The sequence below is a fragment of the Bos indicus x Bos taurus genome, chromosome 26, assembly GCF_003369695.1.
Source record: "Bos indicus x Bos taurus breed Angus x Brahman F1 hybrid chromosome 26, Bos_hybrid_MaternalHap_v2.0, whole genome shotgun sequence".
Classification (NCBI taxonomy): Eukaryota; Metazoa; Chordata; class Mammalia; order Artiodactyla; family Bovidae; genus Bos; species Bos indicus x Bos taurus.
In genome coordinates this window covers 27,280,537-27,307,456 of record NC_040101.1, presented here as the reverse complement: position 1 = coordinate 27,307,456, position 26,920 = coordinate 27,280,537, and the positions used below count along the sequence as shown (strand labels likewise).

General features: G+C 54.4%; 1 protein-coding gene across 6 annotated transcripts in view; it reads right to left on the bottom strand.

The window, feature by feature from the left end:
* The window catches only part of SH3PXD2A (SH3 and PX domains 2A), a 249,230-nt gene that overhangs the window by 56,556 nt on the left and 165,754 nt on the right, over positions 1–26,920 (bottom strand). For 2 of the 6 annotated variants that reach the window (XM_027529520.1, XM_027529517.1), the window contains exons 7-8: positions 7,525–7,587; positions 888–1,019 (exon numbers count right to left, since the gene is read on the bottom strand). In XM_027529520.1, coding sequence (XP_027385321.1) covers positions 888–1,019; positions 7,525–7,587 — 195 coding nt within the window. Of the gene's footprint in view, positions 1–887; positions 1,020–1,873; positions 2,007–7,524; positions 7,588–26,920 lie in introns of those variants that run through there. The other 4 variants (XM_027529521.1, XM_027529518.1, XM_027529522.1 and 1 more) reach the window with 3 other exon arrangements.

Here is a 26,920-nt window from a genome sequence, read left to right as displayed (position 1 = left end):
GCGGGGGCCTTCCCCCACAGCAAACCGAAACCAAAACAGAACGCCCCAGGAACCAACTCAAGTGCCAGCAGGTCACCAGCAAGCTGACGATGGGGGTCCTGGGCCAGAGTTCACCCCGGGCCCTGCAGGGGGTCACACGGGCCTGCACCTCAGACTGCCGGACTCGGGCCCTCCTCACTCCCCCAAGAGACTCCTGCTGCTGAGGCACTGAGGCCCACTCGGTGAGAACCCAGGAACCGGCAGCCCCCGGGACAACCAATCTGCCTGGCCCAGACAGGACAAAGCCTCAGTTCCCAATGACAGGGCGGCTGCTGTGGGACCCTCCCTGGGCCCAGGACCTGACTTCATCCCCCTGTCTGGGCCCTCTTCCCAGCTCAGCAGGGGGCAGTCAGCTCAGACACCAGCCAACCTCCACAGGCCTGGCCTTTCCTCAGACAATCCGCCCGAGGACCCTGGACCCCACAGTGACGTCATGGCCTGCCTGTCCCACCAGCCAGCCAGGTTCTTCCACCCCTGCCTCGTTCCCAGCCTGGAATATGGTCCCAAGGGAGAAGATGCTGTAGGATGCCCCCGAGCTGGGCACTATCTGCCCCTGGGCCTTGGAGGGCACAGGGTCCCTCCACACAGGCTGGACGGTGGTGCCTGTGCCGCCACCCTGGCCTTGCATTAACACAAGCCAGTTAATTACCCCAAGCGCTGGAGACATTCTTCCACCACCAGGCAAACTGCTGGCCTGCAGCCCAAACCAACAGGGGAAACTTCAGCCTCCTCGGCCCTCTCCCCGCCAGATGGAAATAACGTATAGCTGCAGAGGTGGGGGAGGAGGAGGGGAACAAAAACCAGCCGGGCTCCTGGTCTCCGGGCCGGCCAGCCAGCCGGGCACTCACCGCTCTCGTTCTTCTCGATGACATCCACCACCTCCCCGGCCTGGAGGCTCAGCTCCGAGTTCTCCTGCTTCTTATAGTTGGACACCACCACGTACTGTTCCAGGATCATGGGTTCGGCGTTGGTGTCGGCACCTGGCGAGGGCAGAAAGCACGCGGTGAGCCAGCGGCCGGCCATGGCCCCGCGGCCGGGGCGCCCCCTGTCCATCGGCCTCGGGGGAGGCTGCTCGGTCGCCAGCGCCGCTCGGAGAGGCTGCCCGCAGCCAGGGTTCGCAGCTCGCCGGGCCCCAAGGACAGGCCATATAGCAGGGCCCCACACCGGCCCGCTGCGCCGCGGGGACCGGGGGACATGGGGAGCAAGGGGGCAGCGGAGGGGGCGGGGAGCGGGGAGAGACAGGCAGAAATGAGACAGAAGCGGAGGGGACTCAAAGCGAAAAAGCCCGTGGCTGCGATGAACTAATCACGGTCCAGCACAAGGCAGAGGGAGTCGGAGGAGAGGCCCGGGGTGGACGTGGTCTCTCCAGACCCCTCGGCCACAGGGGTGCGAGGGGAGGGCCGCGGGCAGGCGGGCTGGCGGCCCATGGGGGCTGATTCTGGAGTAGAGGAAAGAGGAAAGGCCAGGCGAGGAGGAGGGCTCGGGGCCTCTCCCCAATCCCTGTAAACCCAGAGAAAGAGAGTCAGCAGTCCTCCCCTCGGGAGGGAGAGGCCGAGAGCGGGAGAGGACGGCTCCACGGCCGGGCCCAGGCGAGAAGTCAAGAGGGTTTGAGGCCGCCAATCACTGGGGTTTACTCGCAGCCCTTAAATAGAAACACATGAGACCCATCGAATGAGGAGCCGGGGGTGGAGGCAGGGGAGGGGGAGGAGGGCCGAGACTGTTTACTTGAAACCCAAGAAGAAAGTCCCAGCGCCAGCGCCGCCGCTGGAGAGCCCAGCCCGCCCCCCGCCAACTTTTCCTCAAGTTCGGCTCCACTCTTGCCCCTCGGGCTCACCAAGGCGCGGCCACCGACCCGGCGGGCCTGGCGCCCAGGGACTGGCTTCACGCTGTCGCCTCCAGCCCCGCTTCCCGTCGGGGCATCGTCTGGCCTGGCTGCCGCCCTCCAGCCACATGGAAACCGACGCAGCGTCCCTCTGCTTTTAAGCTCTGCTGGGGCTTGTGGTCAGGCTCCCGGAAGCCTCCCGCCGCCCTCTCCTGGCAGTTTCAGGAGCTTGAGGGGTCAGAAGGTGGGGCTCAGGGGGAGGAGGGCAGCAGGCCAGAGGTGCCCTGGAGCGAGCAGCGGCTCACTGGACTGGTAAGGCACCGGACCAGTGTAATAGGCATTAAGCAAACACCGGGCTGGAAGGTGGACAGACCCCGTGCAGCTGGCATTGAATGTCCAGCTAAAACCTCTCTGCACCTCACTGTCGTCATCACTAGGGTGGAGTGCGGACCTAAGCACCTAAGAACACACGTGACCGGCTAGGAGCTGAAGGGATCCACGAACCAGAGACCCACTGGTCACCTCCTACAGGAAGCTTTCCCAGACCCCTCCCCTCTGATCTCCTCCGAAAAGGGAACTCCTAGTATACGTCTTAAACTACGTGTCTACTGCCCCACACATCTACCAATCTCCTGAAAAGCTGGGGGCTTCACACCACCAGCCTGGCTATAGAAATGGCTGAGAGGGTCCCCGGGCTCCACACGGCCCCCTTGGTGCTTCAGCCTGCAGTTACATTCCCCACATGCCTGAGTCTAACTTGGCAAATGTTCTGTACCAGGCATGTACCCTGTTGCATTTTTTATCGTCACAACAATCTTATTACCTTCCCATTTCACAAAGGACACCTCAGAGACCCAGAGCAGAGGCTTGAGCCAGCCCACACAGCCTTCATGGAGAGAACCAAATTCACTCCGTGTTTTAAGTTCAAGCCTGTCTCGTTCTGTTACAGAACCGCCCCTGATTTGTTTCCAGACATCCCATTCTCCTCACAACGAACCTCAACTTGATATCACAAGATCTGGGGAGCTTCTAAAGAACACGGATGCCTGAGTCCCCAGAGAGGCTGATTTAATTGGTCTCAGCTAGTTTTTTTAAGACCCCTGCCCTACAACCTGTGGTTCTCACACAGAGCCAGGGTGAGAAACACTGCTTAGATCTTTGGGTCTTTCCCTCCGAGAGGCTCTATCCAACCGAGGGCAGGGGGCGATGTCGGGGAAAGAAATCCACCTCCCCTGCCAATTTTCTCCCCTGAGGTGGGGACCCTGCAGCCCCCGCTCAGCTCTTTGGAGAGGCAGGAGGGACCCTGTCCCAGCTGAGGCCTGCCACATGGCTATGCACACGCACTACCCCAGGCCCCTCCAAAGCCAGGATTGGGTTTCAGGCCGAAATGCAACCAACAGCTGGGCAGCAGGGCCGGCCTGGCTCTGCACTCAGATGGGGCCAGCCTCTGTGCCTGCCCCTGCCAGCCGGACAGAGGCAGCGCTGGGCACGGGGCTGGCAGAGACCACTTTCCACTGTGTCCCCGGAGGGGAGGGGGGTTGCTGGCAGGGCACCCCACACAAAAAGGGCCAGTCCCCAGCCTGTGGGACACAGAGGCTCCCTTGCCAGTTTGCGGGAGAGGAAAACTCAAGGTACAAAGAGAAGATGGGAATTCTCCAGCTGGTTAGAGAGCTCCAAAGCCCCAAGAACCCAGATGATGCTGACCATCAACAGCAAGCCTTCCTTACTGCCCACTCGGGATGCCCACCTAGCACAAATCATATTGCTGTCTCAGCGGAGCCTCAGAAGAACCCAAGAGTAGGCGCGTGTTAGCGTCCCATTTCACATACAGGCAGACTAAGGCTCATGAGGCAATTTTCTCAAGGTCACACAGCTGGGATCGGACCCCTGGGCCTACCTGACACCGCTGCTCATGTCCTGACTTCTGCCCTGCATGTGCCACTGCTCCCGAGGAGGGCCCCTGCCTCATCCAACCCCAACACGCTTGGCAAATAGTCAGTGCTTACTGAATTTGAGTATACTCATGGGAGAGAGTGAAGGACAGGGAAGCTTAGTGTGCTGCAGTTCATGGGGTCGCAAAGAGTCAGACATGACTTAGCGAACAACAACAATGGAGACTGGAGTGTGGGTTTCTTCTCCACTACGATACCTACTGACCAGACCCACAGTGCCCACTGCGGGTAGGGACTCTGTAACTGTTGGGTGAAATGAATGAATGAATGAGCAGATGGTTGAACAAGGTGATATAACGGCTTGCTTTGAGCCAATACAGATACACCAAGCAGGGCCTCACCTCCAAAATTTGGGGAAACTACAAATTCTGGGAGGCAGAAAAGGGGAGATGGGGAAACAGAGGCTGGGAGAAGTGAGGAGTGATGGGTTTGAGGCCAAAAGCTGTTTGAGAGGGTAAGCAGGGTGGCGGGGAATGGAGAGACTCACTTTAATCCAAGCCAAGGAAATCTGAGGCTAGGTTTCAAAGAGGGGAAAAATCCACACGCTGCTCCCACCTCCACCCCACCCCTTGGAAAACTGGCCTGAGCTTTCTGAAGACTTGACACTCTGGGACACAGGTAGAAAAGTTAAGAAAATGTTCTCCAGGCATTTCAGAGCACTGAGGACAGACAGTGGCCCGCAGGTTAGGGGACAAACAGATGGACACACAGACAGACACTCTGTCTTCCTGGCCTCCCCCCCTCCCCCAGCACATGCAAGCCCCCTGCTCACTCTGGCATCTGCTCTTAGGGTGTTGCCTCTTAGGGCTGCCCGGGCGGGCGTGAGCTGGGAGCAGGTATCCGGATGAGAAACCACTCGGCAGGCGGGCCTCTGGGTGATGTCATCCTACAGAGGCCGCTCTGGATCGCCTCCCAGCCCAGGCCTGGAAAATCGGGGGCTGAGGGAGTCAGTCCGAGGGAGGGAGAGATGCAGTGGAGGGAGCCTCCTGTCTTCAGATAGGAAGAATTTGGCGGAGGCATGGAGAAGGGGAGTACTCCTTTTAGAGAGAAGAGCCCCTCCCGGATTGGAAGGGGACTTTTCGCCAGCGTCTCCTCCTCCATCTCATTTTCGTGTCTTTCTCAGAGCCCCTGGCTGGATCTGCTGAGGCTCTGGCAGTTCCCCAGAGCCTTGCCCCATGCCTGCCTCACACCTGCATTCCTCCCGCTGCCACCTGGAGGGACCCCTGGCTCCTGCCTGATCTGGCTGCCGGCTTTAAGACTTCTACACGAGGCTTTTGCCAAATCATGCTCCCACACCTTCAGTGGGTCCCTGCTGATGAAAGAAGAAACGCTACATTCAAGCTCAGTCTTTCTTGACAACCTAAGTTCCCCAAGTTCCCTGACACACAATTCCTCTGACCCAGGCAACATTCAACACACCACACTGTTCTAGGCAGGTTCTTACATCCAAGCCTCTGCTCCAGCTATGGCCCCTTGCCTGGAATGCCTTCCCCTTTACCACCCCCAATTCTACCTGACCCTCCAGCAGCCCCTCAATCACTCAGCCACAGTGCTTGCACTGGATTTTCTTGTGGGGCACTGCTCCCCAACTAGACCATGTGGTTTAGACAAGAGTCACCCCGATGTGGGTAGACAGGCACCCCAGGATTGGGCCCATGGGACACGGCACTGGACACAGTAATTGCCTGAGAGTCATGATGCAGAAGCATCCAGCTGGAGTCTGAGGTCTGGTCCTGATTTGTCCTTATTATTAACAGCTCTGTGACCCTGCAGAGGACACTTAACCTCTCTGAGCTTTAGCTTCCTCATCTATAAACAGGAACAACAACAGTACCTACTCTGTGGGGTTGTTCTGAGCATGGTATGAAGTGACAGGGTTAATACCCTATGTAAACTGTAGACAGTGTTTATAAAGCAAACAGGAAACAGGAGATTTGGGGAGGAAAGGAAGGGCTTAGGTTCCTCTGAAGCCTCAAAACCAGCAGGTAGGTTAGGGCAAGGGCCACAGGCGCCAGGTGAAGTGGCCATGGCTCTGTCCCTTCTCATGCCTTTCTCAGACCTCACCTCCTGGCAGGCAGCGGGCATTTGCCAGCTGGGCCCACTCATGGGTGGGTGCCTGCCTAAGCAGCTCAAAGCCCCTTATCTACAAGGGTCCCCAGCATCAGCCCCTTACCTCTGAATTTCCTGTTTCACTGATCTTGCCAACATTCCAGATGGGGAAACCAAGGCCGGCCCAGAGAGACCTGGCGCCTCGCCCAAGACTCCGGCCCTGGACCCCCAGTCTGGCTGGTTTCTCCTGGCCCACGTGGCCTCCCCTCAGCCTCTCTCTCCGAACAGCTGGGTCCATCCTGAGAAGCCAAGCCCTACAGCGGCCCCACCCCCCACTCCCCACACTGTCCATGACCCCCCAAACCCTGGGCGTCCCACCAAGGTCCCTTCGGTCCCTCACAACGGATTCCTCCCAGGCCGGCCTCCGCCTGCTGGCCTCTCCATAGGCCCTCGGGCAGCCAGGCCATACGTTTGGTGAATAAAATGTATTGCTGTGGGCCAAGTGGGCTCTGGCTCACTGGCTCAGGAGAGAGGAAAAAGGGCCGGGAGCCCAGTGATTAGCTCAGGCCGAGGCCCTTGTCACAGGCAACACCAGAAGGATAGCTGCAAGGGGCCTGGGACAGGCAAGGGGTCCTCTGCCTGCTGCCTCCTCCTCTGCCCCCCGCCCTCACCAGTACGTTCACTCCCCCTTTCCAGCCTACAGCTGTGTGAGGATGGGACTGGCCCAACCCCTTCCCCTTGACCTCTGACCTTTCTGTTTTGAGCCCCAAATCCGAGCCTCACCTCTGCTCTCAGGTTTGGGATGGGAGGGAGGGCCAGGTGCCACTCACAGAAATGGAGAGGCTTCTAGAAGACCTTTCTGGAAATCCCCGTCCCCACCTGACAACCACCCCCATCTCACAGCTGAGAACACAGCTCTCTAGGGTTTTCTGCCATCGTCCAGTAAGACAAAGGCAAAAAGCAAGCCTCTGACCCTGGGCCCAGCCCCACCTGGACACAGGGCACAAGCCCAAGTCCCTGAGGGCCATCAGTGGCCAGGCAGCCCCAGGTTCGGAAGGTCCCCGAGACCAGAGGCAGGTCCAAACTCTGGATCCCTGGGGCACAGGGGCTGTGACTTCACCACAGTTATAGGACTCCCCACCCACCTCACCGGCCACTGTCTCAGCTGGGGTGTGGGGACTCCAGCTCTCTGCCTGGGGTTAACAGCCTGGAGGAGGCTCATCACCTTCAGCTGGCCCCCCTCACATGGGTGGATGGGGTGGCAGTCTCAGCACCGCCTGGATACTTTCTGTGTGCCAGCTCCGGGGAGATGCTGCTGAATCCGCTTAGGGCGGCTGGAGAGGTTACGTAACCCGAGACCAGGACGCGGCACAGCCGGGATGTAAACCCACACATTCCAGGTCCAGGGAGCATCTGCTTCCACACTGTGCTGTGTGGTCATCACCCCTCCAAGGGCTCCAAGGCTGGATCTGGGACCTAAAAAAGGGTCGACGGGAAGGCAGAGGGGAAGGCCAGCGGGAAGGACAAGAGCGGGCTGGGGAGACGCCAGCATGCTGACAAAGAGCGGCTACACATCACGGGGAAGCAGGCAGAACGCTGCCGGCGGGCACCGGCTCCCACGCCCACACGCGGGGACACACATGTTCACATGCATGCACTCACATGCACACCAGGCGGTACCTGTCACGTCCTTCTTGGGAGACTCAGCCCAGCTGGAGAGCCACACTTCCGAGTCCCCCCCGAGAGCAAGCAGCAGCAGGAGAGGAGAGAATCAGAGGAGGAGAGAGAACCGTTAGGCAGGCAGGAGGTCCACCGGCGAGTGGTTGCAGGCGCCGCATTGGGCCAGCGGCGGAAGGCGGGGGAGGGGAGGGGAGTGATTTCCTGGCCCTGGGACGGCTGCTGGGCGTGGGCCGGAGTGATTACAGAGGCGCTGGGACGCTGCCGGCCAGGACGGGGATAATGAGGTGTCTGCAAAACGCAGGAATCCTCTGGAGCACAGAGAATCCTCCACAATCCCAGCCTGGAATAGGGCCCGTGGGTTATCACTGCCCTGGAGAAGGCAGCCTGGACCTTCCTCCCTAGCCACGTGGGTGGCTGGCCCCACAGGGCCTGGTGGCTCCAAGGATCCTCACCAGGCCAGCAGGCTCGGCAGGCTGGGCCTGGAACTTTAGCCATCAGGGCTGGAGAGCCCAAGGCCAGCCTCCAGCCTCTGGGCACCACACTACTGGGCCTCCATGTCTTGTCCAGCCCTTGCCCAAGCCCTGGTGGCTTAGATGGTAAAGAATCTGCCCACAATGCAGGAGACCCGGGTTCGATCTCTGGGCCAAGAAGATCCCTTGGAGTAGGAAATGGCAACCCACTCCAGTATGCTTGCTTGGAGAATTCCATGGACAGAGGAGCCTGGTGGGCTACAGTCCATGGGGCCAAAAAGAGTCGGACACGATTGAGCAACTCACACTTTCTTTCACTTTAGAAGACAGGCCCTGGCAGAATGGAAGGAAGCTTCATTTTAAAAAGTCCCAACTTCCCCACACCCTAACTCCAACTCAGAAGAATGGGGACCTTTAGAGACAAGAAAAAATGACGGCTCTTGTCCAGGCTCAGACAGTCATGTGGGATCTGGGCCTCAGTTTCCTCATCTGTCAGATGAGGTTAAAAGTCATCCTCCTGCCAAGAGGAACAAAATCAAAGCATCTAAAATAACCGAAGATCATGAGATGTGAAATAGTAACATTATGAGAAAAAAAACTCCTAGCCTAATCAATGGTGTGAACATTTCTAGACTATCAGAGGGTCAGCGCATAACGCTGACAGTTTACCTATAGGGTAAAGTGGCCTGTTTACACTCGAGAATCCTTGAGCTGGGTATGCGTCATTTTACACGGGTGGAGTCTGAGCTCAGACAGGGGAAGGAACTGGCCTAAGTTCCAACGAGGCCACAGTAGTAGAGCAGAAATGGAACCAGGTCTGGGACACCACAGCTGGTGCTTCCTCTGCTGAACTGCTCACTGGTTCCAAGCAAGAATAGCATTGGACGCAGTGGCTGCAGTGGGAAGGAAATGTGGAGATGCAAGTCTGAGAGGCAAAGCCTTGGACTGCTTGCCCAGCGCCAGCCAGGAGAACACCTTCACAGATAGTCGTAATAGTCATCACAGCAGTGACACATATTCAGCACTGACTGTACACCAGGCATTGTGCTGAGCACTTTACATATAGTAACTCATCTCTTTTTCATGCTAAACCTACAATAATAAGGAATTTCCTCCATTGTGCAAATGAAGAAGATGAACCAGAGAGGTTAAGTAACTTGGCCCAAGGTCACACAGCTAGTACAGTGTCCACCTCTTGTGGGGAAACCGGTTCAGGCTTCAGTTTGTAGCTATTCACCATTTAAAGCACTTGACTTTCCTTCGCTCAGCAAGCCACCTTCCAATTGCGGGTGGACTCCCCATGTAGACCTGGGAGCCTGGCCCTTCCAGAGCTCACTGCAAAACCAACAAAGTGGGACTCTACTGGGGAGGTCTCTGGAGTCTGTCTGAATTTAAATCTAGGCTCTGCCCCTTTGATAGAGTCACTAAACCTCTCTGAACCTCTTCCCTGGGCATATCCCATGAGTTTGGTTCGGTCAGCTTTGGGGGAGCAGGAAAGTCAGACTCCTGGAGCTATGAGGATGAGAACCAGATGGCAATAAGATACTAGATGCACCAACAAGACGCTGGCACCCAGAGTTGCCTACCAAAGAGTCGGGGTCAACTGGAACTGGGGGGAGCGGGACGCTGCGGGAACTACACCCACAGACAAGCATCCTGCGGCCAGTCTCTTACTGGGCCTGCAGCCAGAAGCTTCCTGGGATAGCAGGAACCCGGCTGGCCCAGCTTTCACACCCTTGTAGGGCCATGACAAGACAGATACACTCCAAGGCTCAAGGCGTTCAACGGCTGTAGCAGAGTGGGTCCAAGTTCAGAACGTGGGGATTCATTGTCTGGAGCCAGATCTTGCTGGGCTATGACTTCTTGCCACTGTGCCCCAGATAAGGCCCAGTGGGCTGCCACTCAGTAAGGCCACCCTCACCCCCTTGGGGCAAGCCTAGTGCCAGGCCCCTCCCAGTGCCATCCAGCTCCACTCAGCCCTGAGGGAGCCAGCTAACAGGTTGCCCACACCTCTCTGTATCTCTGCTGGCTTCACTACTTTATGCACTTTCCTTCGGGTTCTTCAGCAGGAAATGTTTGGGAAGTGCTAATGTCTGTCTGTGAGCCAAGGGAAATCATCTGCCCTGAGCCTGGTGAACCCAGGAAGATGTGTTCTGCTAAAACAGGTGGTCGACAGACTTTCTACAAAGGGCCAGAGAGTCAGTATTTGAGGCTTTGTGGGCCACGTGGTCTCTGTTGAGACGACTCACCTCTGATGTTACAACCTGTAGAGGAATGAGTGAGCCATGTGCCAATAAAGCTTTATTTACAAAACCACATGGTGGGCTGGGCTTGGCCTGTGGGCAGTGATTTGCCAACCCCTAGGCTAGGAGATCGGAGAAGGCAATGGCACCCCACTCCAGTACTCTTGCCTGGAAAATCCCATGGATGGAGGAGACTGGTAGGCTGCAGTCCATGGGGTTGTGAGAAGTCGGACACGACTGAGCAACTTCACTTTTCACTTGCATGCACTGGAGAAGGAAATGGCAACCCACTCCAGTGTTCTTGCCTGGAGAATCCCAGGGACGGCAGAGCCTGGTGGGCTGCCGTCTATGGGGTCACAGAGAGACACAACTGAAGCGACTTAGCAGCAGCAGCATCAGCAGGCTAGGAGATGAGGTTGTCAGAGAAGGGGAGCTGTTCCAAACCCCCAGGAGACAGAAGTAGGTGCTGCTGTGGATTAAATACTCACAAGGCCTTTGCCAGTTGGTTGATCTTTTTTAAATTGTCATCTTGAAGGGTCTGATGCCCTTCCAGGCCTCTGGGGCATGGGCATCTGGGCAGGCCAGGACCAGTGGACAGGAAGAGGTCCCTTAGCCTCTGGAAATGGAGACCCCATGCCTAAACGTGGAACAACTCGAGCTCATGCCCACCCCCTCCCCCCTCAATAAGCAGGCCTTTCCTCTTTCCAAAGGAAAGTGGGAAGCGGACCAGAAACGAGCCTGTCTTTTAAAAAAAAAAAAAGTCTTTTAAAAACGTGATTTATTTCCCAGTCCCTGAGACCCACAGAATTAATCCAGTTCTGCAGCTCCCACCCCAAATCCCACCCCCCTTTGCAGTGCCTTCTCTCCAGCCCACCAGAGCAAGCCCTCTCCCAGGGTGGGAAGGATGCTCCCACCTCCCACCTCATTACAATGAACAAAGGAGGAGAGGCCCCTGGCTCACAAACCCTGGCCCCCAGCCAGGAGGCAGACATGGCTGCAGGCTCAAGGCTGGGAAAATGGAGAGATGAAGGGTTGGGGTGAAGGAGCAAGAGGCAGGCGCAGCCAAATGAGCAGCTGTGAGTGACACAAACCAACTGCTTCCTGTCCTCCCTGCTGCCTCTACGCCCCCATCTCTGGTGACAGAACCAAGGGCCCTAAGAGCAGAGTCACGGGGCCTGGTGGAAAGCACGGGGCATGTAACCGGGAATCTGCACAGCTGGTTTTGCTGGCTGTGTGATCTTGGGCAAGTGGCCTGACTTCTCTGGGCCAATCCGTAAAATTAGGCATTTGGGGCCCACCGATCTCCAAGACACTGGTTTCACGTTCTAAGCTCTTCCAGTAGAAACCCGCTAGTCTCCGTAATACAAGTGCACCACAGCTGAAACAAATCTTTCCAGAGAACCAGACTGCTTTTCCTGGGAAAACCACTTGAACACATGCTCAATATATGAAACTCAAATGAAGCAGGCCAACAGTTCAGGGGGCACATAAGACAAAGAGGAATTGCAGCAAGAATTTTAAAAAAATCTTGGTTCTTGCGCTTTCTCTGCCACTTTAGTTCACTGATTCTGGGCATTTAGCAAATCTCCAAGCCCCCTTTCCTTCTGTGAAATGGTGATAAAAATATCTACTTTGTCTTTTTCTTTCCAGGGTTGCTTTAAGAGCAAAGTGGCCTAGTCCTGTGAAAGGTTTCAGAGCAGGAGGAATTAGGCCTTTGGATACAGAAGGGGAGTGGGTGTCAGGGTCCCTCCTGAGGTCACCCCACAGGAGGTGGGGTCCCTGCCACAGCCACTCCTCCTGGCTTACTGGCAGCAAGAATCCAGGCCCAGAGGAAACCAGGCGTCAGCAAGTCCTGACACTTAGGTGCTGAACCTGACTCGGGTCAAGTCCAGGTGGTTATGAGAAGTCAAAGAACAATACCACAGGGGCCCCCGACTTTACGGATGTTCCCCTCGAACACATGTACGCCCACGGACTACATTATGAACACGTGGGTAGACTTCAGTTAGGAGAGGGACTCCTATTGGTTTGTAATAGGGTTTCTTTTAATGTTGAGTAACTCCAGAGCAGTGAGATTTGGGTTCAGTTTGACCAAATCTAGTCTCCAACCATGCTTCCAGGAATTCTCCCCTGGTGTAGAGCAAGTTCCACCCATCCAAACTAATAAATCCAGAGTGGGCTGTGAGCCCAGGTGGGAGAGACAGAAGAACAGCACAAACTCCTTGGAGAATGAAAGCAAATCACAGGCTCAGGGGGATCAGGGCAGGGTCACCCGCCTTATCGGCTTACACGGCTCCCGCCCTGGGCTCCTGGGCCGGGAGGAGGAGCTGGAGCCCTGCCAGGAGTGAGCACTCCACTGTCTTCTCTGTGTCTTTCCACTCCTCAGTATCTCAGCGTACTTGAACACTCAAGACCTCTCTCTTCGGGAACTTGATTGTTCGTACCACACTGCAACCCTGAAGGGATTTCTAAATATCTGTGGTATTTGAGTCTTTTCTCTGCTTTTGTACGAGGGAACTATACACAGGGCTAGATTTCTAAAGTTTCCTACGGACGCCACGTGCTTCTTTTCCCTTTTTGACTAGGCCACCAGGGAACTCAGCCACTGCTTTCAGGTCATCAACTAATTGTCCTTAGTCGCTCAGTCACATCCGACTCTTTGTGACCCTTAGGACTATAGCCCACCAGGCTCCTCTGTCCATGGGATTTCCCAGGCAAGAATACTGGAGCGGATTGCCATTTCCTCCTCCAGGGGATCTTCCTGACCCAGGGATTGAACCCGGGCCCCCTGTATCTCCTGTACTGCAGGCACACTCTTTACTCTCTGAGCCATACTAGCCCTGTAATTTAATCGTAGGAGGAGAAGGAACTACTTTTTCACTAGGAGACCATATATCCCTGTTGCGGGCAGTGTCCTGTCGTAGGCATGAAGTAACTCAAATCTTTACCAGAGCCCTCCAGGGCTAACGGGCCTTCACAAAGAAGGAGCAGCTTGACCTACATGATATATGGGGCCTGAAATAGGTCATCATGCTCAGAGCAGCGGAAACAGGCACGACAGTGTAAGTGGCATGAATGGCATCCGGAAAAAGCATGGCATGAATTAAGATGGCCAAGACAGAGAACAAGTAACAGCTCAAACATGACTTCCAGTCCAAAGTCACAAAGGTACATGCTGGGGACGGTTTGTGTAAGGTGTGTGAGCTGCTGCCCACAGGGGGTCCCTCTCTGCAGCTTGCTCCAGGGTGAGCGGCAGCCTCCAGCTCGTCCTCAGTGCTTAACGGTATGGAAAGATCATACCCTTGGACTGGAGGGGTAAGAGACCAGGGCTGCCACAGTGACAGCCCAGCCGCCTGGCGCTGCCTCTGATGCCTGCAACCTCTGAGGCCGGGCTGGCTTCAGGGCGGTGTGACGTGCGACCCGCCCCGTGCTTGGTTTAACACTCTTCTGTCCTCAGTTTGAGATGTTTAGTAATTTATGAACAAGAAGCCCCATAAATTTTGTAGCTGGTCCTGCCCAAGGTCTGAGGGTTCTGAGCCAGAGAATTCTGAACTAAACAAACAAGGCTGGAAGGAGCATGTAGGCACTCAGGACCAGAGAGAAGAGTGTGTAAAATCACACAGCAAGTGAGTGGCAGGGCTGAGGCTGGATCAAACATGCTACCTCCCACTTCTTTAACACGCAAGACCGTTTGACGGGCACTATCTAGTTTAATCCGATGACAATCTGTACTTCACAGACACGGAAAGTGAGGCTCAAGAAAGTTAAGGTTTTCCCCAAGACCCCACAGCAAGTCGTGGGTCGGACTGGAGCCCAGGCAAGCTGGTGGGAATGGGGAACAAAGGGGTAGAAAAACGGGGGACCTCATTCTCTGGGTCCCCTACCACCACCACTGCGGCCATTGGCCAAGGGAGGCTCGTTTATTTTTGTTGGGCTTCCCTTGGTAAACACAGCCATATTCCTCTCATTTTGCTCTCAGTAGGAAGGGGCCTGACTTCTTCCCTGGGACCTGCCTTTCCCAGAATCCAGAGTCCACGTGGGGGCAGCCCAGCCCGGGGCAGGAATGCACTACTAAACCACTGGCCACCGAGCCAGGCGGTCAGAGAACGGTCAGTCTCCCGGCTCAGGTGGGGAATGGGGTGGGGGGGCAGTGCTGGAGCCATTCCAGAGCCCCTTGGGGACTAAGTCCAAGGACACCCATACAGATGCCAAGGTTGGGGCCAGCAGAGAGAGCCCAGCCCAGTGGGTGTGGACAGAGAGGCCAAGGCAGCTGCCCAGGGGGGCTGCCAGGCAGCCCTGCCTCCTCCTTCCACCCTGCTCTGAAGACCCTCAGCTTCCCGGAGGTTCAAGACAGGTGTTGTGGTCATCAGCTGCGCTGTGGGCGGACAGAGGGGTGCTGTGTGGGGAGGTCTCCTACAGCTGCTGCCTGACCCCACGGCTGCCCCTTGGGGTGATGGCCTCCCCCTCAGCTTTCTGGCCCTCACCTCTCCCCACGCCAAGGCACTAGCGTACATGGCAGACACAAACTCAACACTGTTCAGAGTTCCCGGATCCCAGCCACGCCCCCTCTCCCTGGGGTGGCCTGCCTTGGTGGTCCTCCCCCACTTACTAGGATATCCCCTCTCCAATTCTCCCACCCACCGGCTCCCCCGGCCAAAGCCGGTGAGAATGAGGCAGTAGCAACAGCAGAAACAGAGGCCCAGAGATGAAGTGAGCGGCTGCTGGGTCTCCAAGCCCCTGCCCAGCAGTCCAGCCCCTCCCCTGGCTCCATCTCCACAAGAGCCTGGAGAGATGGCATAGACAGCAATGGACCCAGGACTGACAACGCCATCCCAGGGCCACACAAAAAATGCAATGCCTTTTTTTCTCCAGACTGGACTTCTGCCATCAGATTATCAATGAATCAATGAATCTAATGAGCATTTGCCACAGCTGGAGGCTCCCAGCTACGACACACTGACTCTCCAGCCTCAGCAATGGGGCACAGATATTTACAATCAAATACACTCTTCCAGGTGTTCCTGACCGCTTCAGGGGTCATGGAGATTTGGGGGAGCCTGTTTGGCTCCCTCAGCCACCTGCCTGGCACCATTGAGGCTGCCACTCAAGTGAATCATTATTGTCCCAGGCTGCCCGGACCTGACCATTGAACAGGCTAGAGCCAGACACCGCAGGCAGGGCCCCGGGAGGGGATTCTTGGGGGTGGGGGGAGGGGATGATGCAGCGGGGCTGAGACCTGGAGGCCCTGCATCTGCTGGACCCCACCTCTGGAGCAGGACTCACAGTGACATCTGGCTGGACACTGTCAGGGGAATGTCTGGATAGTGCTGTAGTCCTATCAAGCGTCCGAAGAGCAGGTGCTTCTTCAAAATTTGTTACGAGTCTCTCCAACCAGATCTGAAGTTCCTTCGGGGTCTTAACCCTCTCAGCCTCCTCACGGCACACTGAACACAGTAGGCGGTACACAGAAAGTCCCAGTGGCTGATGGAAGGACGTCTACTCAGTGTACTCAGTCCCCAAGGTTTCGTGGGCAAAGTGAGGTCTGGCTGACCCCACTGCTCCAGGGCCTTTTTGATCCCCAGGGCCCTGCACTCCCTCTAGCCTAGGTTTTGGCTGGGGTGGCCCAAGACACATACAGACATCCTCAGGCTGGGAAAGACCCCAAGCCTAGTTGGTGCCGCACAAGGTAACTCACGGGCAGGCCAAGCCCGGCAGAACATCCCTGGAAGCTGCAGGCTTCCAGCATCTGCTGTAAAGCCCTTCAAAGAGATTTTAAAAAATTGTCCATGAGCAATATGGTCTATGGCAAGATGGATGTTGCAGGAAATGGGAGTCTGAGCAAAAACAACTGGCTTATCTATGATGTCTGGTGGGAGCAGGGCTCAGCAGAGCTCGGCACAGCCTCCCAGGGTGTGTGCCTGCAGCCTTAGGCCTCTCCTCACCCCCATCCCGCTCCTGCTCTGCGTGGGTCTGGACCAACCCCTTGAGCTTTCAGATGCCACGTAAACAGGGAAGGCTATGTGTGTGCACGCGAATGCATGCATGCTTTCTCTTTCTCACACACACACACACACACACACACGCACACACACACATAGTTTGGGAAATCCCCACATCTGGCTCTCACGTGACTGAGCTATGCCCAGGAGGCCGCAGCTGGGAGGGTCAGGAGTGTGCAAGCTCTCTGGGGGAGCATGAAGTTAACTCTTTGGCACCACAGCTCTGGGACTCTGAGGGAAAGCCAGGGAGGAGACCAGTGCTCAGAGAGCCCTGGCGTGGCTCACTGAGCAAGTGTGGGAAGGTGGGGCCACTTCTCAAGGTCCCCCTGGTCTTCACCTGTGACTGGGAAGGGCTGCTCTTTCTTTGCCCCTGTCAATCCTGGTCAACCATCAGCTGCGAGGGAGACCCAGTAGATGAAGATTCCCTCCCCAACAGAGACCCGTCTGTCAGTCAGGGATTTAATGAGCCCTTCCTAGTGCTGGGCCCCTGGCTGGGTGGGTTGTGGCCCTGGAATCTTATGGAAACAGGGCACATGGCCCCCAGGAGACCACTGGAAGCCACAGTCCTCCTAACAATAAATAACATGTCAGAGGGGGCCTTTGGTCTTTGGGGCACGTTCTCTCCAACTTAGGCACGTGTATTATTTTATAAATCAGAACTTTTTAAGCTTCAACAACTTTAGTGAATGAGTGACCATCTGCAGTGGTATCTCTGAAATAGCACCACCCAGAAGGTATCGGGGGACACGGAGGACGCACCCCAGTCCAGTGGCAAGGACGTGGCACGCTCTCACAGCCAATGCTGAGCCTTCCCAGATGCCTCTGCAGGCTGCTCTCCCTCTCCTCCGGGCTGACTCATTGAAAACCTCAGGGAACCAGGGGTGGAAGGCCTCACTCAGCACCCCACCCCCAAGCAGATCTAAGCCTCCCCGGGGGAGGCTCCCTCCATCACCCCGCCTCCCATCGTAGCACTCGGACACCACACCGTAACTGCTGTTTACTTTTCCATCTCCCAGACCCAACCAGGACCCAGGCCTCAGGATGCCCACCTCAATATCCCTGGGCTTGGACCACAGGGCCTGGCACAGAGGGGATCCTGAGATGTTCACTGGACAAAATCTACATGACAGCCACAGCCAGTGCCAGGGAATCAGCTCTAGGTCTGGCAGGAACACCTAATCGTAGGGAGCCTGATACCAGCATCCATCGGGAAACTCACTTCTTATCAATCTAGCTAGCCCTTGAGGGTTCCTCCACCCCCACCTCTGGGAGAGCCGCCATGAGTGTCGGCGGAGCCCTGGGCTTAGAGCAGAGAGGGCAACTGAGGTCACTGAAGAAGTTGAGGAAGGGGCCCTCTTACTCAGAACCCTGTGACCAAATGCCAGGAAGGAACTGACAGAGGGCTCTCAGAGCCACTGGACTCCAGGCAGGGATAGTGTGTGGCCAGGCCATGCGGACCAGGAGGCAGGCAAGGAGAAATTGCCTGACCCGGACAGATCCGGGACAAAGGATGTTAAAATCTGCCCTGTTTGCGAGGTCTCCCCAGGGGAGCTGATGCCAACAGAGACAGTCTTAATTTGGCTTCTTGTCACTAGCTGTCATCACAGCTTTGCAAGGACTTCACCCTGCTGCCTGGAACAGTTATGTACCCAACCCTGACACACTGATCCAACACTCAGGGAGCCTAAGGTGGCCCAGGGCCAAGGGGTAGACCCTGGATAACAGGAAAGGCAGACACCTGTGGGGGGCTTTTCCTACACCACTGTATCCACTAGCCAAATGCAACATCAGGAGGAAGCATCTTGAAGAGGATGAGCACGGGGAAGTGAAGGGAATTTTTGACATGGCTCGGTTTTCCTGGTACAAGAATCCAGTTCTAATGTTAACAAAATCCATCTTCTTACCAGCTGCTTGGGTCACATGTGTCGATGACAAGATCCAGGGGGCAAAGCAGAAAGAGTTGGGGAAAAACACTTTTTTTCCTCGCAAAAGTCTAAGTTTCGCTGAAACGCTGGAAAACTTTTCTTTGCCGCCACATTTCAGGACTGACCAATTATAAAAATGTCACGAGCCAACTGAGTTACACACGCCACATTTCTGTTTCTAAACAAAGTAAAGTTCAGATCAGAAAAAGGTGCTAACACAATAAGTAATGCACATTTCCCCCGAATCTTTGTTTTTCCACTGGCTTTGTCGTTACTGGAAATGTTGCCTCTTTTGTCACATGTTTATAAACCAAAAAGCCCAAGCGGGGATTGGCTGGACCACAATGTAGGCATCTCTTCTCCTGAAGAAGAAGACCTTGTGGAAACAAAGCTGTCCTCTTAACTGCCCCCACCCCTCACCCCAGGGACATGGCCAAATGCACCCTCCAGGAGCAGCCCCATTGAGTCACAGTCCACCCTGGGGGTCCAAGCCTTCTGCCCCCTCACTCTCTGCCTACCCTGAATATGGCCATCAACCCATATGGATGACCCATCCCAAATTGAACCCAGCCTGGATCTCGGGGTATACCTGGGGAGCCCATCAAAGCTGGCTGGTGTTTCTGGGTAGATCTGGGTCTGAGAATCTGTGCTTCAACAAGCAGGCTCAGGACTCTCAGCGCACCCCTGGGCCTTAGCACATGCTGTCCCCTTCCAGACCATCTTCCCATCACCCCAGCAGGAGAGGTCAGCTGACAGGCCTGAGGGGCAGAAAGAAGCCAAGCAAGCAGGATGGAGGGGATCAAGGCTACCCACCCGCTAGTTGCCTCACTTCCCAAGTGTGAGATACGTACTCCCAGGATTCGGGGAGCCCTCCCCTCCCCCACCCCTGCTCCGTGTGTCCAGGCCAGTAGGGCAGTGGGACCACACTGCCTGTGGCCAGACACACACTTTCTCCATCACATCACTGCCACATAGGCTGGCGGTGGAACTGCCAAACCAATCGGCCTCCTTCATTCTCAATTAGTTGGCTTTGAACTCCAGGGGTGACATCAGGCTGGGGACCCAGAGCCACACAAATAAAAATTATTTAAAAACACCAGCCTGGGTGAAATGCGCCAGAAGGCAATGCCTTCACGAGACACGTTCACTCTTGGAACAGGCCGTCGGAGGGTGCCAGGAATGTCTTGGCCGTGTTCTCCAAGCAGCCTGGGCCTTTCTCCCTGAGGATGGATGGCTTGGGCAGAAAAGAAAGCTTTGGAAAAGGCTTGCTGATACACTCTCCCAGGTTTCCTTTCCAGACACATCTCCTGCCCTCTCGCTCTTCCTAGCTCTTCATGTTTGTCAGGCTAGACAACCTCTTCTTCCCTCAAACTTTCAAACACATCCCAGACCCAGAGTCCTTGCTCAGACTGAGCTCTTCTACCAGGAGTGTCTGGCCCCCTCTCTGCTCATACCCACCCCTTCCATCCTCCAGCAAGCATCTCCAGCCCCTCCCCTCTTGGCTGCTGCCCGCCCCCCCGCCCCCCGCCCCCGCCTCAGCCCCTTCTGTTTGACTCCCATGCATCACAACACATCCTGGCCCTCATTCATCAATGAATCCCCGGCACATCCTGCTTTCTCAGTTGAGCTGTGACCTCCATGAGGCCAGGAACCAGTAATCACTTAAAAGAAATGAAAGCCTCCAGGGGAGGACTGAAAGCTGCAGTCATCTGCTTTGTCTCTGCCCCCTCCCTCTGTGGCTGGTAAGCAGGGCCAGCTGGGGTCTGAGAGAGGCTGGCCCTACTCTGCGTCCTGGGGTGGGCTGGGGGTGCATTCATCCCAGGGGAAGACGAAGCACCAGAGGCTTTTATAGACCTGCTTTCTCTGCTTCACCCTGGCCCTCCTCACACCCCTGCCTCATTCCAGGATTTGGTGGGAGTGCCATGAGCAGGAACCCAGGTTCTGCCTGCCCCTCCCCTTGGGAAGGCAGCAGCCTCTCTCTTAGTCACTTCCTCTGTCAAAGGAGGGCAGACTACCTTTTTATAGTAGTCAGAACCTACAGGCAGGTTTTGCTTTAAGCCAAATACACCGTGAAAGTGAAGTCGCTCAGTCGTGTCCGACTCTTTGCGACCCCATGGACTGTAGCCTACCAGGCTCCTCCATGGGATTTTTCAGGCAAGAGTACTGGAGTGGGGTGCCATTTCCTTCTCCTTATTAAACACCAAATTCATACAAAGAGAAATGAAGGGATACTAGTCACAGCCTGCAAAGGGACCCTTTACCTCAAGAAGAATCTCTTGTGCCCAATGGGTTCCCTCTATAGATACCACAGTGGGGTTGGGGGCTCTCTTGGGGCAGGCCCTCTCCTAGTCTGTGGAACTCCTGCCAGAGGTCTCCAGAGCCCAGTCCTGCTCTCTCTGGATTCCTCGGGTCTCAAGAAGGAACTGACTTCAGTGGAAAGAGGTTTGAATCAGAAGAACCAGATTTGAATCCTGTCCACTCGGCTAGGTGACCTTGGTGACCTGGACCTACCTCCCCTGGTCTATAAAAGGGGGATAAGACCACCTGCCCAGGCTATCAGGAGGCTGGCTGGCAGCCACGAGATGGTGCACACACAGCCTTCCCACTCTGAAAGGAGTCTCCTGCAGGAGGTAAATGCCAAAGTCAGTAGTCCCTCCTGTTTAAGAGCTGCTCCTACTCAGAAATGGCTTAACCCTTGGTGTCTCTTGCACCTGACACTTCCCATGTATTAACTCCTATCCAAGCCTCAGACGACCTGTTGAAGTGCTATCATTATACTCATTTCATAGATGAGCAAACTGAGGCACAGGGAAGTTAGGACTTGCCCAAGACCACGTGGCTGGCAGAGCTGGGACACAAAACTAGGTGTTCCAGCTCCAGAGCCTGTCTTAACTCTACAGAATATTCTGAGACTAGATTCTGTCTCCTATGAGGCCAGGCCCTTGGCTCACAGGATGAAAATTATGCTTCAAGCCAGTCCTTTTTAACTCTGAAATCCCCTTGCTTTCTGAACCTATCGATAATTAAAAGAACAACAATGGCGGCTGCTATCATTGGGAGCATGCTATGCGCCACCCCCTGCTAGTTCAATCCTTACCATTCATAGAGGCAGGCACTATTTTTACCCCCATTTTCCATATGGAGGCATGAGGTCAGAGGTCAAGCAGATTGCCAGTCACAGAGCCAACACGTGGCAGGACAGGAGCTCAGACCCCGACCGACACCAAAACAGAAATTCTGAAGTCCAGGTGACACGCTTCTCTGTCGTCAGACTACAGTAATATTGATCTCGTGAACTCCATCCAGTGATGCAACCTGTGTGGTACTAAAATGGAAGCTGGGTGAGCTTGCCAAGGTTCCAAGGAAAAGCATAAAGTAAACAGGATTTCACGAGGAGCATCAACACTGACCTAAAAGAACAAACTTGCAACACACTTGAGCAACCTCATTTGCATTCAGATGAGCAGCAGCTCATCACAGGACTCCTGGGTGGGATGCCGCCTCAGACACAATCCCAGGGCCAGGATGATCCCAGAGGATCCATGGACGCCTGCGCCCCCTGGTGGAACTTCCTAGCCACCGGAACTGGAGCCAGGCAACCTACTAGAAGGGTGGGGGCCCCAGCCCATCTTTTCAGGTCTGAAGAGAACGCCCTGCTCTAGGTGGGTGGGTGGGGGGATTGGGGGATGGGGGTCTCCTGCAGCAGTGCTCACCTGGGGGAGGCCAATCACCGACTGGCCCAGCCTACTGCTGGGCACGGCACAAAGCCCTCTAACTGCATCACGCCCTCGAACCTTCTGCACGTTCCTGCAGGTGGCCGCTACTCCATTTTCAAGGGCGTGCCCATCACTCGGACTAGGCTACGATCCCCAGTTATCCAACCACACACTCATGCAGGAATGGCTCAGGAGGTATTATGCAGGGGTGATCAGGTTCAACATTAGCTGGCTTTCACGGATGTTACACTTGATACTCTGAGGGGCCCTGGGTCCCTCAGCTGAAATGCTTTAATGGGCAGAGCTGAGGTGTTACTGCAGAAGAAATTTCACCTGTGGACTGCAACCCCAGCCTGCTCTTGGGTTTCGGACTTGCCTGACTGGCCCACAATTGCGTAAGCCAGTTCTTTGCGTGAAATGTAATATACAGTGGCTCCTATGGGTCTGGCTTCTCCAGTTGAATCCGGCCAATACAACAGAAGAGGTGAGGGCATGGAGCTCTGGTGGAGATCTGCCCAAGGTCACGGGGCTGCGAACGGGACCCAGACAATCTGGCATAAGCTACCCCCCATGGCCCATGCCGTCCTCTGCTGCTGTCCTTGCCCCCTCGTTGCCGGTCTCCCCTCCTTGACCATCTCTACTCACTGGTCACAAAAAACCGTTCTGAGAGCTAAGGCAGATCATGTCCCCTCTCCTCAGAACGCCTCAGTGGCTCTTCATCTCTCTCACCGTGAAGGCCGAAACCCTTAGAAGGTCTGACGCTGTCTGAGCTGCTGCCCCACTCCCACATCTCTGCTCTCCCCCCAACACCTTGACCTCCCCTCCACTCCCCCCCAGTCACAGGCCTCCTGGCCATGCCTTGAGCAGGCAGACCAGCATGCTCCTACTCAGGGCCTTTGCACTGGTTGTGCCCTTGGCCTGGATGGCTCTTCCTTGGGTAACCATGCCACTTCCTTGCTTCCCTGTCCAACAGTATATTGTTGTCTGCACAGTTCATCACTAGAGTGGACTGCAAACCCCTCAAGGGCAGAAAGGCACATTCCAGTCACCTCAACACTTTACTGGCATACAGCTGGTGCTCAATAAGAGCAATTGCAATAGCTGGTCTCCAAACAAGCTGTGCTGGGTCCTGCTCCCCAACCTGTGTGCAAGTGCTATGTCTTGACTTGGCAAAGCCCCAGCTCTCTGCCCCTAATCACCAAAACTCCTCCTCTTTCCAGACAACATCCCTGACTTGAGGCCACAGCAACTCTCCTTCCTGACCTGCAGGGTCAGTTACGCGCCCAGGCCTTCTTCTTGAATGGTGCTGCCATTCAACCAGCACCAGAGGTTCCTGCTACCTGTGCGGGCCCTGCAGCTAGGTCTCTGCTTTCAAGGTGGTGGGACACAGATAACACAAGAAAACCCACAAGGTAATGAGAGTGTGGTCAGTGACATGCAGGGAAGAAGCAGGGTGACCTGAGGGGGGCAGCTAGATAGTGGATGATGGGGCAGCTTGACTGAGCAGAAATCTTAAGGGGCCAGCCACGTAGAAGAACAGGGAACAGCATTAAGGCCAGGGGGAACAGCAAATGCAATTACCATGTGAAGAGAATGAGCCTGCTGTGTTTCATGAATGGAAGGTGACGGGCATGACAGTGCTGGGGTGGCAAAGAGGGGGCAGGGGTGAGGGTAGAGCCCAGGGTGGGATGGTAGGCAGGGGCCATAGCACACATAGCTCTCTGGGATCAGGGGTTTTTCTGGGTGGGTAGAAAATCCTTGGAATTTAAGCAGAAAGGCACATTCAGTTCAGTTTAGTTGCTTGGTCGTGCCCGACTCTTTGCAACCCCATGAATTGCAGCACGCCAGGCCTCCCTATCCATCACCAACTCCCAGAGTTTACTCAAACTCATGTCCATCGAGTCAGTGATGCCATCCAGCCATCTCATCCTCTGTCGTCCCCTTCTCCTCCTGCCCCCAATCCCTCCCAGCATCAGAGTCTTTTCCAATGAGTCAACTGTTCGCATGAGATGGCCAAAGTACTGGAGTTTCAGCTTTAGCATCATTCCTTCCAAAGAACACCCAGGACTGATCTCTTTTAGAATGGACTGGTTGGATCTCCTTGCAGTCTAAGGGACTCTCAAAAGTCTTCTCCAACTCCACAGTTCAAAAGCATCAATTCTTCAACGCTCAGCTTTCTTCACAGTCCAACTCTCACATCCATACATGACTACTGGAAAAACCATAACCTTGACTAGATGGACCTTTGTTGGCAAAGTAATGTCTCTGCTTTTGAATATGCTATCTAGGTTGGTCATAACTTTCCTTCCAAGGAGTAAGCATCTTTTAATTTCATGGCTGCAATTACCATCTGCAGTGATTTTGGAGCCCCCAAAAATAAAAGTCTGACACTGTTTCCACTGTTTCCCCATCTATTTCCCATGAAGTGATGGGACTGGATGCCATGATCTTAGTTTTCTGAATGTTGAGTTTTAAGTCAACTTTTTCACTCTCCTCTTTCACTTTCATCAAGAGGCTTTTTAGTTCCTCTTCACTTTCTGCCATAAGGGTGGTGTCATCTGCATATCTGAGGTTATTGATATTTCTCCCAGCAATCTTGGTTCCAGCTTGTGCTTCTTCCAGCCCAGCGTTTCTCATGATGTACTGTCATAGAAATTAAATAAGCAGGGTGACAATATACAGCCTTGAAGGACTCCTTTTCCTATTTGGAACCAGTCTGTTGTTCCATGGCCAGTTCTAAGTGTTGCTTCCTGACCTGCATATAGGTTTCTCAAGAGACAGATCAGGTGGTCTGGTATTCCCGTCTCTTCAAGAATTTTCCACAGTTTGTTGTGATCCACACAGTCAAAGGTTTTGGCATAGTCAATGAAGCAGAAATAGATGTTTTTCTGGAACTCTCTTGCTTTTTTGATGATCCAGTGGATGTTGGCAATTTGATCTCTGGTTCCTCTGCCTTTTCTAAAACCAGCTTGAACATCTGGAAGTTCACAGTTCACGTATTGCTGAAGCCTGGCTTGGAGAATTTTGAGCATTACTTTACTAGCGTGTGAGATGACTACAATTGTGTGGTAGTTTGAGCATTTTTGGTATTGCCATTCTTTGGGATTGGAATGAAAAGTGACCTTTTCCAGTCCTGTGGCCACTGCTGAGTTTTCCAAATTTGCTGGCATGTTGAGTGCAGCACTTTCACAGCATCATCTTTCAGGATTTGAAATAGCTCAACTGGAATTCCATTACTTCCACTGGCTTTGTTCATAGTGATGCTTTCTAAGGCCCACTTGACTTCACATTCCAGGATGTCTGGCTCTAGGTGAGTGATCACACCATCGTGATTATCTTGGTTGTGAAGATCTTTTGTGTACAGTTCTTCTGTGTATTCTTGCCACCTCTTCTTAATATCTTCTGCTTCTGTTAGGTCCATACCATTTCTGTCCTTTATCGAGCCCATCTTTGCATGAAATGTTCCCTTGGTATCTCCAATTTTCTTGAAGAGATCTCTAGTCTTTCCCATTCTGTTGTTTTCCTCTATTTCTTTGCACTGATCGCTGAGGAAGGCTTTCTTATCTCTTCTTGCTATTCTTTGGAACTCTGCATTCAGATGCTTATATCTTTCCTTTTCTCCTTTGCTTTTCACTTCTCTTCTTTTCACAGCTATTTGCAAGGCCTCCCCAGACAGCCATTTTGCTTTTTTGCATTTCTTTTCCACGGGGATGGTCTTGATCCCTGTCTCCTGTACAATGTCACGAACCTCGAACCTCCGTCGATAGTTCATCAGGCACTCTATCTATCAGATCTAGTGCCTTAAATCTCTTTCTCACTTCCACTGTATAATCATAAGGGATTTGATTTAGGTCATACCTGAATGGTCTAGTGGTTTTCCCTACTTTCTTGAATTTAAGTCTGAATTTGGCAATAAGGAATGCATGATCTGAGCCACACTAAAATGGACTGGAATGGGTGAATTTAACTCAGATGACCATTATATCTACTAGTGCGGGCAGGAATCCTTAAGAAGAAATGGAGTAGCCATCATGGTCAACAAGAGTCCAAAATGCAGTACTTGGATGCATTCTCAAAAACGACAGAATGATCTCTGTTCATTTCCAAGGCAAACCATTCAATATCACAGTAATCCAAATCTATGCCCCAACCAATAATGCTGAAGAAGCTGAAGTTGAACGGTTCTATGAAGACCTACAAGACCTTTTAGAACTAACACCCAAAAAAGATGTCCTTTTCATTACAGGGGACTGGAATGCAAAAGTAGGAAGTCAAGACACACCTGGGGTAACAGGCAAATTTGGCCTTGGAATACGGAATGAAGCAGGGCAAAAGCTAATAGAGTTTTGCCAAGAAAGGCACATTGTATGTCCCATATTTGGAGGAGTTCACTCTGTGGCGTGGAGAAAAGCGTGGAGGGGCAACAGTGGGAGCAGACAGGCTGAGGAGGAAGCTGAGGTCCTCTGAGGGATGAAGGGGGCTTCTAACAGATGTGATGGTGGAGGTGGGAGAAGGGAATGGGTGTGGAGGGCAGGTGAGAGGAAGGGAGGAGTCAGGGATGACTTCTTGATGCTGGGCTTGAGCAACAGGGTGGGTGGTGGGAGGAGGAAGATGCGAGAAGGAGCAGGTTCCATGGAGGGAAGGAGCAGAGATAAATTTGAGGCTACACTGTCTTCTGGGTATCAAAGTCTCCAGTCCTGCCTCCTCTGTGAGGCTGCCCTCTGTCTGAGCACTTTCTTCCTGTTCACTCCACCCTCCCCAGGTCTGCCTGGTAGTCCTGGCTCTGTGCTCCACAGAAGATCCCTCCAGGAGATCCTCCAAGGGTGAGCCGGGGCTTTGGGGACTACAGTGTGATGAGAGGTGGCCAGGAAACAAGCATTTGTGTTCTTTACGCAAACATCCCTGACTGGAGTCACCCTGGGAAGCTTCGTGAGCTTCATCACAGAGTGAAACCCCAAACGTGAACACAGACCCCAACTTGGCCACAGACTCCAGGCAGCCACCCTTGGAGACATAGCTTCTCAT